The following is an 18,763-nucleotide window of genomic DNA, read 5'->3' on the forward strand; positions in this document are numbered from 1 at the left end:
GTGTGTTTGATTAGGGTTGGAGCTAACCGGCCCTTCAGGTCCAAGTTTGGTGACTCCTGCTATAGAAGAATAATGGTTACATTTACATTTACATTTAGTCATTTTGCAGACGCTTTTATCCAAAGCGACTTACAATTGGGGAATACATAAAGCGATTCATCTTGAAGAGGCAATCCGACAAATGAAGTGCTTGTAACACCAAGTCTCAGGCATTGTTTAAATAAGTACAAGCTAGCAAGGGAAGGAATAAATAAGGAGAAAGATTTTTTTTTTTTTTTAAGGTGAAGTCAAGTAGTGTTGAAAGAAATGAGTTTTCAGCTGTTGCTTGAAGATTGCCAGGGATCCAGTACTCCGAATATGGGTGGGAAGATCATTCCACCAGCCAGGAATGGTGAACGAGAATGTTCTGGAGAGTGATTTTGAGCCTCTTTGTGATGGTACCACGAGGCGTCGCTCACTAGCAGATCTCAGACTTCTGGAGGGGATGTAGATTCTTAATAGTGAGTGCATGTAGGCGGGTGCTGAGCCTGTGGTTGTTCTATAAGCAAGCATCATTGTCTTGAACTTGATGCGAGCTGCGATTGGTAGCCAATGCAATGAGATAAATAGAGGTGTGACATGGGCTCTTTTGGGTTCCTTGAAGACCAGTCGTGCCGCCGCATTCTGAATCATTTGTAGAGGTTTGACTGTGTTTGATGGAAGTCCAGCCAGAAGAGCATTGCAGTAGTCCAGCCTAGAAATGACAAGGGCCTGGACAAGAAGTTGTGCAGCATGCTCTGTCAGAAAGGGCCTGATCTTTCTGATGTTGTGTAATGCAAACCTGCAAGATCTGGCAGTCTTTGCAATGTGGTCTTTGAAGGTCAGCTGGTCATCAAAGATTACACCAAGATTTCTGACCGAAGTTGATGGGGTAATTGTTGATGAACCTAACTGGATCATGATGTCATGCTGTAGTGGTACATTTAATTAATTTTGTATGCTTCTCAACTGAAGCTTAGTGCTTTACTGTCAAATGTGCATTACCAGGAAATACACATTATTAGCAATGGCACATATTAATGCAAAACAATAGAAATTTTATGATTAAATTATCTTTATTTTTAATACCCTCACACTCCACCCCCCATTTGTAGAACTTAGTGGCACTGGTGCCATTGCTCTCAAATGCTAGTCTGGAGCCCTGGTGTTAGTAGTCTTACCACCAGCACAGCAACAGTTTGCACCAACCACAAATCATAGAAATAGCTGCAAGCACCACCAAAATAATAACAACAGCTGCACATATTCCTATAATCCAATTGGAAGACAGACCTGAATCTGGAACAGATAAAGACAGACGGTCATTAGTGTGAGTGAATCTGTCAGTCTGATCTATAACACTGAACACTTTGACAAATTGCACTTGGCTAAAACATAGTAAATATGAATCAGATTCTGTTTAAGGAGAATCACAAAACAGCAAGAGAGAACATCCGTTGTAATTTCAGTAATTATGATGTTCTCGTTGACAGTGTTTATCTTCTGTATTACTGTATGCTACAGCATGTGTTTGATGTGAACACAGGACTGATTTAAATATTAACATTACAAGACGTGATACAGATTTAATAGACTTGAGTTACTCACCATCTGCGATCGGCCTAGCTGTGACATTATTCAGTGTGTCTTTGAATTTTCCATCAGGACCACCATATGCAGAAAAACGTCCTTCAGAGAAGTTAGCTATATCTCCAAACATTCTTTCTTCATCCATTTTCTCAGTATCAGTGCGTAGAGTGACAGAATCTCCCTCTATAACGAATACTGTCTTTATTTCACCTGTATCAACACAAGAAAAACACTGAGGAACAGCTACTCAGACATTATTCAAAAGCATACAGAAGGATTTTAATACTGTCATTAACTTCAACTATCAAATCTCAAAGTGTTGTGTATAAAGCTCATTTAAATCTCAGCTGAAATTTAAATTCTACTGGTCAAAAGGCACGCTTCAGCTCTAACAGGACATTTGTAATGTAATATTATTTTTTCAATATTATTGTAATATTATCTGCTTCCGCCATCCATTCCTCCTACCACCAGAGGGAGCCAATCTCATGAGTACTGAATACTGCCAGTTCTTCGTGCTTCTCTTCCTGTTCCTACCTGTTATAAGCCATGTTGTTTGGGCATCATGTTGCAAAGTATTGCCAGTTTACCCTGTCCTTGCCGAGCCTTTCTGACTCTTTGTTTGCCACTTTACTGATTTCCTGCCTACTCTTGACTACGGACTTGGATTACGGACTTTTTTTGTTGCTATAATAATCTAGAGTTTGAGGAACACCGTTACTAAACTAACAGCCCAACAAATGTATTATTTATTTGCAACATTAACAATACATCTTAAACATTTAATTGAGTGTAAACGTGTTGATTTTCATCTAAACTACTCGCACAGTGCTGCTGATTTAAATAAATAAATTATTACATTGAGTTACTCACCGACAGTCACATTGAATGACTTGTGTATGGTGTGTTTGCTGCTGATCTCAACCTCATAACGTCCAGAGTGATTGGTTTCCGTCTTCATAATGGTCAGAGATCCAGTCTGATGATCTAGCTGTAGTCTGTCTCTGAATCTCCCATCAGGACCATCATATGTGTTGAAGATTCCAGCCGTTCTATTGATTTCAGCTACAGGAGATTTCTGCTGTCCAAACCTCCACCGTATCACATCATATTTCTGTATCTCAGGAACATCAGTGTGTAGAGTGACTGAACCTCCCACCTTCACTGACACTGATTTCACTCCAGTATAACTCACACCTGAAGAACAACCAGAAACAGTTTCTCTGTCAGTCACTTTTATAACACTGTCACTAAACAGATTTAACAGAGATCACTGAGTCTTGTCTGGTAAAGATCATGCCTGCAGTATGATTTTAATTTATTCAATGGTTTTTATCTAGTCCAAAGCAGGTGGAGTGAATTTCACACATAATTTCACAAACACACATATGCTCCAAATGTTAGGAAAATTTATGCTTATGTTTATAAAGGCATTTAATTAAATACTTGAAATAACCTGTTGAAAAAAGCCCTTTTTCAGTTAGCAAAGCTTAATTTGAGTCATATAAATAATTGAATTATACGCACAATCCTTCACCAGCTTTTTGTTCCAATTATTGGTTCAAAATAAACATGTGTGTTTACCTTTTCTGTTTAAGAGTCCTTGGGATATTTTGGCTTTGCTATTAGTTAAAAGTCTGGTATTATGAATTTTTTTTTTCTTCCTGTTAATTATTAATATTTTTGTTTGCACAATAAACTGCACACAATCATACAACTGTCATACAATTTGAGCTGTAGCCTCTTTGTCTGGGCCGCTTTGTTTCGGAATTTTTAAGTTAAAGTTGACTTAACTTAAAAAAATTGAGGAAACCCGTTGCCTTAAAATTTTTAAGTAAATGATAATTAAAAAAAATAAGTTAATTGAATTGTCACGTTCACTTAACTTTTTTTTTTTTTAATTATTATGTACTTAATCATTTTAAGGCAACAGGTTTCCTCAATTTTTTTAAGTTAAGTCAAATTTCACTTTTTACAGTGTAGGCTTCTTGAATCAGTTTCGAAAAACTATTAGATTATTTGGAAACCTGCTTTTTCCCCATCGTAGATTATATTTAATTTTATTGTAATTCTACAGAGTGCAATACTGAGCCAATGATTTATCAGTTTTGAAAACATTCAATTATAGATGTCCTCTAGACCAGTCCATGTCTTGATTCATCCCAACAACACAAAATACAAATGGTCTCAGCTGTTTTGAGAGAAATCATTCATTCATTCATTCACTGATTAATGAAGCATTTACTGTACTAACAAAAGAAAATCATTTAACACACGTTTTATTTTTTTCATTTTTTTTTAGATTTGAACTCCAATTGGTAAATGTACTGATGTAAACATTTTACCACAGAACTGAAAGAAAATCAGACCAATCTTTGTTTTCTTATAATAAAGGAGCACTTGTATTAAAAATGAAATGGTCTGTTTCAGTTCTTGGTAAATGTTTGCTGATAAACTATACATGACAGTTTTCCAGAAACATTTTGCATTTTGCTTCCAGAGAATTTAAATTTTTATATAATAAAAGAAAATGTAAGTAACAGTTATTAAATTAAAAACTGAAACACACTCACATATGACACTGAATGTCTTCTCTGAGGTCATTCTGGGGCTGAAGATCACATACTTATAAAGTCCAGAGTCTGTGGTCCTGATGTCTGTGATCTTGAGATCTCCAGTCTGATTGTCCAGCTGCAGTCTGTCCTTGAATCGGACATCATCATACGTAACATTGTTCTTAATCACTCTAGCTATGCGAATGTCATTAAACCTCCACTCAATCTCTTCATCTTTCAGCATTTCAGGAACATCAGTGACAGAATGTCCTCCCTTCACTGACACTGATTCACCAAACAGACCTGATGAACAAAGAGAAACAGTCAGTCAGAGATGAAACTTATACACTCAAAAATGTTTTGCCTATGATCAGTGACACTTAAAAAACTCTTGCGAGTCGTTAAACCTAGCTGAGTCTGCATTAATAAAGGCATGAATCAAAGGTCTCTTTATAATTAGCATATATACATAAACATTTAATGACCTGAATCATGAATTCTATTTATCCAGATTCATAAACATGAAGAAACAGTCTTTATTATAATCTCCTATATATTACAGTGGCGAGCGGTGACTTTTTTAACCGGGTATGCTGAGTGCTATCGTTTCAGGTTTATCCATAGTTATTCAAATGCTAGAAAACAGCTGATTTTCCAAGCAAAAACCGCCAAATAACGTTTACACGTAGTTACGTTATGATACGTAATATTCAGAGCGTGGGGAGATGGGGGATTTCCCCGGTCTACGTCTCTGCATCAACTGAATGAATCTTTTTTTTTTTTTTCATTTATTTTTTATTCCAAGTGAATAGGAGTTAAAACTCCCACCCGGATGACAATAATAGACCATGCAAAATACAAAAAAATAAAATATAATAATAATAATATATTTAAAATATTGCAAGTAACGTTGCAAACAACAATAAAATCACAGAAGGGCTTTAACTGTAAGCGACACAAGTATACGGAAAACAAAGGTATTGTTTCCTATTTTTTTCCTGATGTTTGTTATTATTTCAAATTTTGTATACATTTTTATAAACTTTTTTTTATTTATTTACTACTTAGGCATATTGACAATAACGCCATCAACATTGTCTATGACCAGATATGTTTTTAGTGGACTTTCAAAATTTGCTTTCATTGAGAAAGCATGAAAATATACAGTTATGATTTTAATTTTTTTAATTTTTTTTTCATATGATTTCGTCGGGTTAGTTTTGCATCAAACACAATGTAATTTTCGGCAATCGAGATCTGGCAGCAACAGATCATTTTTCCACCTGGGCGAGCGCTTCGCGGACAGTTTACCCCGCTCATGAAAACAGCCGCATATCAGCAAATCACTGAGAACGCGCTACAATCCTGACGCTACAATCACAGCCACAGAGCGGAGGCGCCACAGCTGCGGAGAATCCGCTCACCCGGAAGCTTCCGTCACTGTCTCAATGACGTACATTTACAGAAAATGACCATTTTTTTCAAATAAATAATTTTACATACTTATTCCCAACACTTTTTTTAAGCTTTAAATCACATCTCAAATGACAAGAGATCAACTTATAATCATGTTTATATTCATTAGCCCGTGAACTCGTTCTCTCAGACGGCCTGGGTATGCGGCGCATTCGCAGCTTATATGGACGGAACGCCACTGATATATTATATAAGTATATAATAGTTATTTATCTTTGTGTTTGGTCTCAAACAAACACAATAAAGCAACAAAGTTGAATTAACTCAAAGAACCAAGCAGCAAATTATATGAATAGCCATGTTCAACTGTTTTGATTCAATAAACTGGTGAATTGGTAATAGGTGAGGGGATCATGATTGAGGGGATCAATCTTTGCCAGGAAAGCTGGATGATGTCTCATTACTTTGTGCCAAATTTCATGACAGAATTGCATTTCTCAACGCAATAATTGCAAAAAATTGTCTTTTGCCATCTACCATGCATATTGTGAAAATATGCATTTAAACTCTTGGTGGATTATGATTTCTGTTATCACTCTATGCTTAACCCAGGCTTAATATTATAATTTAAAATGTGTTTTGATTGATCTAATTTCTTTATTTTAATAAATGCTGCATTCAATGATTTGATTCAAATGATTTCAGGGCTCTTAGGTCATTACACAAAACCATATGCAACGTTTTCATTGGAAAGACAGTTTTACAGAGTTAAAAAAGTATATAATCTGAGAATTACCATTAGGGAACGTTCTGTAGATTATTTTTAGGCTATTTTAAAAACAACCACCCTGCAACGTTCTGGGAACGTTATTTTATGGTTGCAGAAAAAAAAGAAGAAGAAAAAAACACTTACCGATTGCGAATAAGGAGAACAGAAAGAGTATAAGTGCTCTCTTCATATTGATGGAGTGAATATAGATGATCTGTAGTAAAGTCCTCCGTAACCTCTGAGTGTTCGTCAGCGATATAAGATATAATATAGGATATATGGCACGAGTCTTGCCATAATATAGGATTTCTGGTTCAGGGTGAGGCTCAGAAAAAACGGATCACTGACGAACATTCAGTAGTTAAAAATCCTGACTTCTGCGTTCTCTGGGTGTTCCTCAGCGAACCGTTGTTTTTTTTTTTTTTTTTTAGCCGCACCCTTAACCAGAAATATATGACACGAGAGTGTCATAATATAGCCTAAATATATCTGGTTCAGGGTGCAACTTATCTAATGACCCAAAGTTATTATCCCGTTTAGAAATCTTATATTATGACACGAGTAATGATATTTTATTACACGATATGATTAATTAATATTGTGTTTTTAAATATGATGGTTTAATTCTAAACATGGTGATTATCTCTAAGATGTACACCCAACATACGATATTTAGGTCTTCTTACCTTTGTCTCAAAATATATTCAATAATTTTAGCGATTCTCAATCTGCAACATTTTAAAAACAACAAATATTAGATCAAGTAAGCACAGAATCAACTTCGCGCTGCTGCTCGCGATCGCGTCAAAGATCAGCCAAATAATATCAATGGCACCTTTTACCCCGTGTACCCTACCTTTTGATTAGCCTACTTTTTAAAATTTCTAACAAATGTTTTCAACTGTTAATCATTTTCAAAAATTTTAAAACCAGGCAGGGTTAATAATAATATTAATACTTTTTTTATATAACATTTTAATAAAATAGCCCTTGGAAATCGATTCAATGAAGTAGCTTCCCAGATTTTTTGTTTTTATTTATTTATTTTTTGAATAAGTGGTGTTACATGTAAACAGAAAATTGTACTTACTCTTTTATGCACATGTGCCAAGACATGTAAATTAATGCCTAACTTAATAAGAAATGTAAGTCTAGTGTGAACAAGAAAGTAATTCAGAAGTCTGAACTTCCTGTTTTAAGCGGGAAAATGTTTTGAGAATTGAGCCAAAGTACCCCAATTAAGAAACTGTCAAATGTACCAAAGAAACAGACATCATTATGGGAAAAAATAAGCCATAAGATTGTATTACTTTTGTCAACTGCTTTCCACGAGTAAAAACATTAAACATGTAAATAATAATGAACACATAACCTGAATTATATCATGTTTATTTGTATAGCACTTTTCACAATACAATTTAAATCCATATCTTTAGTGTTTTGATTTCTTTAACAACGTGTTGTACAGTAGATCTCACACAGCAGCAGTTATTGCTTAAACGCAGAAGGAAGTCAGTATTGTTCTGCAAACCGATGGGAATCTAGAAAGTTTTTGTTGTTTCTGATTAAAGGAAGCATCCCCATAATTATCCTGTACATAGAAGACAGCAATAATTATTATCATATACAAAGAATAATTATCCTATAATTATCTTATACAAATAATTATCCTATATCCACCTTATTTTTCCCGTAAGAGTGGGCGCAGCCGTTTGTAAATTTTATGGGTCTGGCTTCCGGTCTTATTGCATCCAGCTGTTTTTAGCTGTCCAAAAAAAGCAAATTTTGGTGAGATTGGTGTGTCTTACCATGTTATTTTAATGTATTATCTTAATTATGAACACACTGGTTTGTAGTGCAAAGAGTTTTATCATTTAATGCATGTTTCATCTTGTAGGTTATTTCCCTATAGCGGCTAATGAACCAGAAGCCTCGCCCAGGTTTACTTCCGCGTTGAAGAATAAAGGATACAAAGAATTATTATCCTAAGATTATCCGATGCAAATAAAAGCACAAACCCATACACACCCACATGTCTTTTCCTGTAAATCAGAGCTCTTCCCAGCACTGTCTTTCTGTTTCACCCATAACATCCCACTAAACATTGGACGTCGGATAGACGTGCAGATCATGTCTATATTGGGTCCGTCGGTCCATGACCAATTCTGGACATCTATTCGACGTCCAAACTAGGTCCTCTATTTGGACGTCTAACCATGACCCAAATTGGACGTCAGATTGACGTTCGACATTTGACCTTTGAACTGGGTATTTTTTTGGACGTCATTTGGACGTCTAGGTGCAGGAAATGTACATGATTGTATGTAATATTTTTTTTATTTACAAATATCAACATTGTTGTTATCAACATGATTGATACATATGAATACAGATTTTTTTTAATAAACAGTCACGATATATTATGTGTATGCCAAATAGGCCATGTTTTTTTTTTTTTTTTTTTACATTTTCCTGTTGAATCTAGCTGCTGAGCCAAACAAAACATAGGACTACAGTTATAGAAGTTAAGTAAAAATTATATATAAAATAAGTCTAAATTTGACGTTGAAAAGACGTCCACAAACGACCACACGGAAGTCCCACGGACGTCAATATATGACGTGCTGTAGACGTCGAAAAAAGACGTCGCCTGGCGTTACAAAACAACCCCTTCAGTGGACCTAAATTGGACGTCCAAAAATAACATGGAAAAGACGTCACTCCGACGTCACATGGCGCAGTGGGATGAAGATAATACAAAAAGGGAAGTGCAGTTTGGGTTGTCGTCTTTGGTTTATATTAGTAACAAAACAAAACGTTTTTCTACGTTAGTGAAAATCTTTATAAAATTGTGATTCACTTAAAAATTATTTTAAATTATTTGTTTTACGGCAGGCAATTGCATGGGGTGCCGCATTTTGAGGGACCCCGAGGGCTGATCATTTATAACAGGGATCTTCAAATCTGGCTCGCGAGATCCACTTTCCTGCAGAGTTTAGCTTCAGCCCAGATTAAACTCACCTACCTGTGATTTTCTAATGATCCTGAAGAGCATGCTCAGGTGTGTTTGATTAGGGTTAGAGCTAAACTCTGCAGGAAAGTGGATTTCGTGAGCCAGATTTGAGAATCCCTGATTTAAACAATCAAAAATGTTAATATTAACTTATGTTACACTGAGTTCAAATAGCCCACTTTGTGGGCAGATGCTATTTACAGTAACTCGGCCAACTTCTGCCTGGATAGACAAATGTACAAAAGATGTAGGCCTGGCTAAGATGTAAGGCACGCGATGATAACTTTTGACAAGAATTTGAATCGCATTTTGCCTTTTGAACTCATTCTTCTCCCTTTTCCCATCAAATATCAAATTTGAAAGCTGTTTTTTTTTTTCAATAAAAATGAAGGAAATATTTGAAAAGTGGAAATAAAGTGCCTCACGAGTATTACAATAACAAAGAGTTCATCGGTAGGGTTATGGGTGGGTGCATGGAGTGCTTTACTACCCCCACACCCTATCTGAGGCTTGTCCCCCCTAAAAATATCATTACAAGCGACTCTGTGTATTGAAAATAATATAATGGACATATACTTAAAATAATTGTGTGATTTAGTAAAACAAAAAAAAAAACGTTTTAAGTTCAGAAATGTTTTGATTCCCCCCTCCCTTTCCTCACAGTGGTTTGGTCCACTGCCTGCTTTCCTTCTTTACCGATACACACACACACAAGTCAAGTGAGAGAGAGCAAGTTAGTTATGTGTAAGTAGGCTGTCAAGGCTATTTTATTCTCTTTAAACATCGGGTGAAATGATTCTTTCTCTTTAATACAGATGATGCTGGATCATTAATAAATTAGTCATGACAAAAACATTATGATATCCGATGTATTTTCTATGAGCGATTATAAGGTTAACAAGTGTAATACCGTAGCTTGTCACCCACTACAACTAACATGGCGATAAGCCTGTGTGTGAACTGATATTAGGCTAATATTGTAGACGTGTTGGGTTTCGTTCAATATGATGTTAAGTGGCAGATCAGTGGGTTTAATGCGGTTGAATTAATGCGAAAGAGACGTAACGTTACTAGGTTTCAGACGAAACCTAAAATACTATGGATGACGCAAAATAATAATTATAATATGACCGCGTGGTGAACCATGAACTCATATTTAAACTCCATGCTATATGTACACATGCTGTTTACACATATCTATCCTTACAAGTACAATTTTGGCTGTATTATTTGTGTCCCCTTCAAAAATTGGTCTTGAGAAATTTTACGTTTATCGTCCCCCCCTACTGTCAGATGAAATTTACGCCCTTGATACTGAGGTGCAGATATCTGCCACTATTTGCATTAAGTATACCACAAATTATCACTAAATCTATTTGGATTAACTTACATTTGTACATAATTTTTAACAAAATATCCTCATAAATACAAATCTAAATTGTAAATATTAAGCAATTTCTTCACCTTCAGAATGGGATACTATGTTAAATGTCACTGAATCACCGTTTGGAAAAAAAAATGAAGCTTTTTACACTCTTGAGAGTCAAACATTAAAAAAAAAAAGAGTTTAGTACATCACACTGTAATCTTTAACACTTATTTACATAATTTCCACTTTTAGAACTGCATAGACATTACATAGAATTTACAACAGAAATGTAACATCAATGTGCCATTGAAAAAACACTTCAGATGAACCTGCATTAATTAAAAAAATAAAAAAAGTCTCTCACATTTGGTCAAATTGATTGGAAATATACATTAGAATGCAAGGTCAGCATTGTAAACTCATAGAATTCAATACATTTTATTAATTGGCCAAAACAATTCTCCTGATATTTGGTGCTTTTTAACATCAATTAAATGGAAAACCATCATCTTTAGCTTAATTGTCAGGGAAGTGACAGTATACTCAAGGCATCCAAGGACTTTGAAGTGTATATGAGGTTTTCCTATCTTCATTTTGAAGGAATAGTTCACCCGAAAATGAAAATCGTCATCGTTTACTCACTTTCCTGTATTTCAAATCCATCAGATTTTGGTTATCTTTAAAATGCAAATTAAGATTATTTTTTTTTATGACACCTGAAAGCTTTCTTTCTCTCCAGTGACAGTCCATGTAACCAAAACTTAGATACCCCCAAAAGTCATAAAAATTTAATAAAATTAATATACAAAATGGATGTGCTTATATGTGAATAAAAATCTAAATTAAATCTTTTTTTAATCGTAAAGCGGTCATATCTACAAAAAAAAATAAAAAATAAAACGCTCTATGCTCATGGATGGACGATCTGACAGGATTACCTCCGGTTGAGTGACTCGAATCGCATATAACGTTACAGAAACCTAACGAGTAGTAAAGAGAAACTCACCTGTGTCTATCTAGTCATGAAGATGTAGGCCTACATATATTTCAATTTCAGCAGGCAACTATTTTTACAGCTAATGTTGAGACGTGAGAGTGAACTGGGCCAAAATACAAAAGTAAGTTAAACATTCAATGTGATGGATATATTATTTGAAGATGTAGCCTATGTATCATGGCCAAATAGTTATTTTAAAGTAGTCTATATACATCCTGTAAATTATGTAGGTTAGTTTACAATACTTTACATACAGTACATTTAAAGGAAGATGTGAATAGTTTCTAGAAATAAAAATTATTTTTGAACTTTCTGTATTTGATTATTCTTTCTTACTAAGTTCTTAGAAAGTCCAGCCACTATCAATAAGGAGGGTAACAAGGAAGAGCAAGTGGGTCAAGACAGCCAAAAGTCACAAAGACTGGATGTTTGGATCATGGCACTGTAACTAATCTAGACAGAAGTGTCAGGACCCAGAAACCAAGCTCTGAACACTGTAAGGTCCACCCAATTGGGCCAACAAAGGTATCCAATGCTGGCTGTAGTTTTATTGTTTGGTCTTTTTAAAGTGCAACGTAATTTAATTTCAATTAAATTCTAATGTGACTCCATTTTAGAATTTTCCAGATTTGAAAATCCCCCCTTTTACAATTCAGCATCAGGGACTATTTTACTTGTGTGCCAGTTTTTAAAGCATCATTGGATGATGCAGATACAAACACTGGACCAATGACGGCAAGTGTTTCTGTGTCGTTTCAGTGACATTTACAGTTATTCACAAACCGTTTCTTTCAAAATGCAATTGACCACATCTGTGTTTTATACTGTATTACTGTTATTACATTTACATAAATCCTGCTTTTAGGCTTCCTAGTCTAAAGCTTTAGACTGATATTTATATTTGATCACTAAAATATTTGATCTGTTCAGTACAACTCATGAAAACATGGGATGTGTAACCTGAAGGAATTAAATGTTTATACAGTAAGATCATCTGAAACTCAGATTATCTGAGCACTGCAGTCTTCAAAAAACACTTTGATTTCAGACCACAGTTCGGATATCACACTCACATCTTATCAGGGGACAGACAATATTGAAAATATTATATTATGCTTTGTTTTGTTTTTTAAACAAAAATCATCTACAAAATATTGAAGCATGAAAACTTAAAGCACAAATACGTGCAATGTAACAGTGCAAGAGTATCAAATAAAAACAAACAAGAATAAAATCATACATACATTAATTAACCTGAGTTCAGTCCTGCAAAAAAATTTCAGGTGTAACAATCAAGCCATTTTAGTGTAACGTCCTGCATTACTGTAAATCAGTCAAACTGGCCCTCAAACACTCTTCACGTGTATATTGTTATAGTGACTATAAACTACTGCTGTTCTCTGTTTCAGTGGGTTTGAACTATTTAATCACTAAATCATTCATCAAAGGCAGGTCATCGGCTCCCTTCTGGAGGTCTTCCTCCTTATCTTTGATAAAACCTAGGGGGGGAAAAGAAAAAACAAACAGTCTGAACTCATCATATAACATTGATGCAGCATTGTAATAATTTGAATAACAGGAATTAATCCATATCACACACATCTTACAGCATGTGTTCATCTTGATACGAGGTACCAAAAATTTCCTGAAAGCAGAAAGCAAACAGATTTTAATTTATTGTAAACCTTCCATTGTCATATAGGCACTCAGGTACCTATAGTTACTGTTTATAGGTTATATTATAGAATATATAGTTCTGCTTGTTGATCTAGTTGTTACTACGTGTCTCAAATCAAACTCAGATTTGATGTCACAACCTTTGAAAACAGACATTATTTCATACTCAAAAGCACTCATTTTAACCTGGTACCTTGTAAACAGATGTGTTTCCAGTAATATTAGTCTGTGCTGATGCTGCAATGTATGTTTCTATGTATTCTCAGTCACATTATCAAATTACAAATCATTTCCTTGTGCTGTTCTTGCACAATGTACATCCATGTTTATGCTACAGATCCAGCAGATAGTTCAAATATTTCAACTCGGATCAATGTTTCGTGTCTAATTATTTACTTTTGTGGCAAGCAGCCATGTAATAAGCGGGATAATGAACATCCAGCTGGTTGTTATCGCAAAATAAAGCCCTTCAGTCTTATACAACATCCCTCCGCTTCGTGTCACTGTCTGGCTTTATTCTGTGATAACAACCAGCCGAATGTACTTTATCCCTTACCTATAGACCTTTTTCACAAAGACGTCAGTTAACTTCTACTTTTCCGCAAAGCAGTGTATCGGTACTTCCATTTTACCTTTGCACCGGAGACTTCTCGGTAAAATGCAGAAACAACATGAAATATGAAACCTTACCTTAACCTTAATTCCACTGACACTGTTTGGCATATAGGGCCGACAGGTGTTCTCCAACGGCTTTGATCCACAGCAGCGACTTTGGCCTTGTGCTATGATTTGTCGACTGCTCTTAGAGCATCCAAAAAGTTCGTTATTCCTTGTTTTTGTTTGACTTTTGCAGGCCACCAGAACATCGCCGTCTCGAATAGCCGTTGGTCATGGAGTTGTAAGACGTGTCTGGTGACACGGAAGTGGCGTTCGGTGATGATTGGGGAGAGGAGCCGTGTGTTGTCGCAACGGTATAATTCCATGTTTGTTTCATAGTCCTTGTAAGTGATCTTGAAGACGCGGGTCAGACATTGGAGGTGAAAACCGTCAAACTTCTGAGTGATGGCTTCTGTCATCTTCCAGATTTTGCACAGGTCATCGTCGGCACAACAATCCTGGCCAGGAGCCACAGTTTAATCTGCAGGGAGAGGAAAGGTGAGTTCCAGATTGGATGATTGGTCTTTTGTCCACTAATTCTGAATCCAGTGCTGGCCACTTGATTTTATAGGACCATATTTCGTAGGGCAGTTTGGGTCGGGCCTAAAACAATGATATCATTTGCAAAGTCGAGATCTGCAAGGAGGAGGCTGCCACCTGTCCAGGGTATGCCAATGTGCAGGTGGTCGATGGATTTGCTGCTGACGAAGTTGATGACGAGGAGGAATAGCATCGGCGAAAGCATGCAACCTTGTTGTATACCAGTTTCAATTGCGAAAAAATCTGTTACCCCTTCTTCCATCCGTACGCAGCAGTGAGAGCCTTGTTACAGGTTGCGAAAGATGTCAACAAATCAAGATTCTGTTAGCCCAGGCTATCTTGCATAGCATTTTTCGGTGCACAGAGTCAATAAAGTTCAGTGAGATCCGTTGTTGGTATTCCAGCGATTGTTCAACCACTTGTCGTGTAACAAAAATCTCCTCAATGCACGATTGCCTGCTTCGGAAATCCGCTTGTTAGGAGGACAATGGAAAATACCTTAAATATCAGGGTAATACTCCACCAGTTATTGCACTTGGAGAGATCACCTTTTTTCGGAAGCGTGACGATCATACCTCCTTTCCATTCCTTTGGGGGACCACTGAGGCCTCCCAGCAAGCATTGAGCAGGACCGTTAGGGTTTCAACAAGGCACTGGTCAACAGATTTAAGCACTTCAGGCGGGATCTCGTCCAGGCCTGCAGCCTTGCCATTCTTGAGTAGCCGGATCGTATTTTTTCGTCCGCTGTGATCATGTCGAGGTTGACTGGCAGATCGGGTCAATTTTTTGTAGATGAAGTCTGACTGTGTGAACTCCATGCTGGAAGTGCTAGTGCTCCACTATGTTGGCGGAAGTAAGAATACACTGTTTCAAGTCAGAATAGAAATTGTGTGACGTTATTTTGAAAAGGATAATACAAAAAGGTCTCTTTGAGAGTGTGTGAGAATTAAATTAAAGGGGTGGTTGATTGCGATTTCACTTGATTGCGAGGCCATGCTGAGCTGCTTTAGAGAACAGGAAGAGAAAACTAGGGGTGCATATAAAAATCTATTCATATATGAATCACGATTCTGTCTTCTATCGATTCTAATGGATTCACAAGTTTCAAAATCAATGTTCTAAAACAGCCGTTCTTAATACTGTTCCTCGCGTCGCCCTGCTCTGCATCTCTCTCTCTCTCTCTCTCTCTCTCTCTCTCTCATTCAAATCATCAGCTCAGTGAATACACTTTATAACACACTGAACCAACTAACCAATCAGAGCCCATTGTGTATTTCTGAGGGAGGGCCTTCTCAGAAACAGGAAATGCTCGGCGCGTTTATCAGAGAGAAGGGGCATCTATTTGACATCTGCATCTGCAAGTGTTTGCTCATCTGCGATACGTCTATACTATTGCTTAAACGTGCTGAAGAGATTGTGTTCATGCACTTTTCCACCTCCAGTTCACCACCCATCTGCCTGCAGTTTTATAGTTCTGGTGCTGGTATTCCACTTATGTTTAACGTATAAAAGAAGGAAAGGTAACTGTTGATCTGGGAGAAAGGCTGACGCTCCTGCACACCCCTGCAATATCCTACCGGAGAACTTTGCAACTCCTTCACCGCAATACATTCAACTAAGTTTTTCGATTGTTCCATTCTGCTGTCTATTTATTAAGTCTCTTTTAATATTTAGCTTGTAGTTAAAAGTCTGGCATTATGCATGCAATCTTTCTTTTTTTTCCTGTTTATTATTAAGATTTTAGTTTGGACAATAAACTGCACAAGTTGTCAAACACTTTGGTCTCATGTAGTCTGTTTGTCTGGGCCACTGGATCTCATTAAAGACTTTTAACACACTCAGTATATCAGTTTTGAAAAACTATAGAATGATTATTTGGCTTTTGATTTTGATTAACATTTTCCATCCAGATAATTAAAATTGTTTATAGAGCGATAAGTAATTATGTACATTATAATTATTGAAGTAAAAACTGAGACACTCACCACTGACACTGAATGTCTTCTCTGAGAACTGTCTGGGGCTGTTGATCTCAAACTTATAAAGTCCGGAGTCTGTGATTCTGAAGTTTGTGATCTTGAGATCTCCAGTCTGAATGTCCAGCTGCAGTCTGTCTGTGAACTTCACGTCATTATCATATACAGCACTGTTCTTAATCACTCTAGATATGCGAGTGGTGTTAAACCTCCATTCAATTTCATCATCTGTCTTTATTTCAGTAACATCAGTGTGCAGAGTGACTGAATCTCCTTCCTTCACTGACACTGACTCACCAAACACACATGAAAAACAAACAGAAACAGTAAGTCAGACAGAGATGAAACTTATAAAACACTCAATTGTGTTTTTTTTTTTTAAATTATGAGTCTTGTCTATTGATCAGTGGCACTAATAAATGTCTTGTGAATTGCTGCAGTCTACATTAATGAAGGCATGAATAAAGGTGTCTTTATTCATAAACATGAAAAAAAAAAAAGAACACATTTTTGATGTAATGTAATGCAGCCATTGTTGTTGGAAAATAATACAGGGGTCGGTCCATCCCAAGTGGTCCAATGGAGGTGTCCTTACCTTTTTTTTTTTTTTTAAATTGATTACCTCTATGTATTGGCATTGCAAAACCACTTGTTTTTGTTTTTATTCTATTTGGTTTAACCACGGTGGGTGTTTTTATGTCCTGGCAAACAACATGTTTACAAAAAAACCTTAACATTCCGCTATTAAAATTATGTTTGAGGTTCTGCTGGTTACAGATGTAGGGCTGGTAGAACTCATTTAAGCATTGAAAATAACAACTATAAACAGTATATAGTTTATAAATGACATAAAATATGCTTATCAACGGGGTCAAAAACAGTGGTTCTCAGCGAGTGACCACTAGGGGGCCTCTTCAAACTTTAAAGGGGGACCTAATTGTAAAATTATCTCAATTTAGTTTTATAAATACATTAAACATAAAGATATGTAACATTAACATTATTCATTAACATTCACGCACACTCACTTATTAAAACAAAGTCGCCACTGGCTGCAGTCATGCTAAAAAACACTTACCGATCGCGAATACCGGGAACAGAAAGAGTACAAATACTCTCTTCATAGTGATGTAGTGGAGTGAATATAGATGATCCTTTGAGTTCTTACAGTCCTCCGATCGACCCATTTTTTTCTGAGCCGCATGAGAGACCGAAAAAAAAAGAAGAAGAAGAAAAAAAATAATAATCCGATTTACATAAAGACTGATTTACACTGATGGAAATGTACTGCTGATTTATCTTTATGATTGTTATTACGCTGAAAGAGACATGTCTATGTTTTTTCTTTTTTTTTTTTTTCATTTCTTTTTATTGTATTTTGAACAATAGCAAAAGCTCAGTCCAGTAGCCCGTCTACATTGGCTGAATGTTCTGTTTGTTTGAGTCAGGATAAGTGTCGGACTGTGTCAGGAACGACCGCCGCACGCTCTGCCAGTGTTTTACACAATAGCCTAACTAAAGTGTATGGTTTTTTTTCTTAAAGGAGCAGAGCCACAATTATTATTATTAATATTTATTTTTTTTTTTTGTAGATTTCCTTTTCTTTTCTTTGTTTATTTATGCATTTATTTATTTATTTACTTGATTAGATATTTAGGTTTAATTTGATCATATTGAATATTGTGTTATTTTGCTTTGTTATTTGTGTGGTATTGCCCTCATCTTTTTTTTTTTTTACAGGGCCTGTAGGTGTATGTGTGAAGTGCAGATCAGTGCAGGTGTCGGGTTTGTGACTTTAAATGCAATAATTAAATATGTAACATATTTAAAAGTCATTAATGGCTGTATTTACCTAATGATATGAATTGAATTTGTAGGTTTTTTAATTAGGCACTGAACACAGTACCCATTAAAAAAGCTTTTCACTATTCATTGGCTAAGTCCCAGGTACTTCTATCAGTGGCCACTTTGCTGTCTTTCACAGCAAAACACCCAGAAATACACAAAAACACTGGTCAAAGTTTTTTTTTTTTTTCCTTTAGAAATCATGATAAATTCAGCAGCTGGGTGAAAGCTGAATGGAGCACAGGGAACGAAAACCTTACTACACAACAATACCACACTACTTAACAAAACAGTGTACATACTGAAAAGCTAACAGTGAAGCTACCGCCCTGCTACTAAAT

The 18,763-nt window shown here is 36.0% G+C and overlaps 1 protein-coding gene across 2 annotated transcripts; it reads right to left on the reverse strand.

Annotated features, from left to right (window-relative positions):
- Nucleotides 1–1,185: 1,185 nt before the first annotated feature.
- LOC131531373 (uncharacterized) lies at nucleotides 1,186–18,562 on the reverse strand. Of its 2 annotated transcripts, XM_058762082.1 has the most exons (5): nucleotides 17,656–18,562; nucleotides 16,587–16,865; nucleotides 2,482–2,805; nucleotides 1,627–1,818; nucleotides 1,186–1,317 (listed from the first exon to the last, which is right to left on the reverse strand). In XM_058762082.1, the coding sequence occupies exons 1-5, from the start codon at nucleotides 17,762–17,764 to the stop codon at nucleotides 1,196–1,198; spliced, it is 1,026 nt and encodes a 341-aa protein (XP_058618065.1). In that variant the 5' UTR covers nucleotides 17,765–18,562; the 3' UTR covers nucleotides 1,186–1,195. The 2 variants fall into 2 exon arrangements, 1 of the variants encoding a protein (XP_058618065.1); XR_009268671.1 differs by lacking the exons at nucleotides 1,186–1,317; nucleotides 1,627–1,818; nucleotides 2,482–2,805; nucleotides 17,656–18,562 and adding exons at nucleotides 10,657–13,255; nucleotides 13,328–13,372 and having other exon boundaries at nucleotides 16,587–16,709.
- Between the last annotated feature and the right edge of the window lie 201 nt (nucleotides 18,563–18,763).

This window comes from Onychostoma macrolepis, chromosome 22 (assembly GCF_012432095.1).
Source record: "Onychostoma macrolepis isolate SWU-2019 chromosome 22, ASM1243209v1, whole genome shotgun sequence".
Taxonomy (NCBI): domain Eukaryota; kingdom Metazoa; phylum Chordata; class Actinopteri; order Cypriniformes; family Cyprinidae; genus Onychostoma; species Onychostoma macrolepis.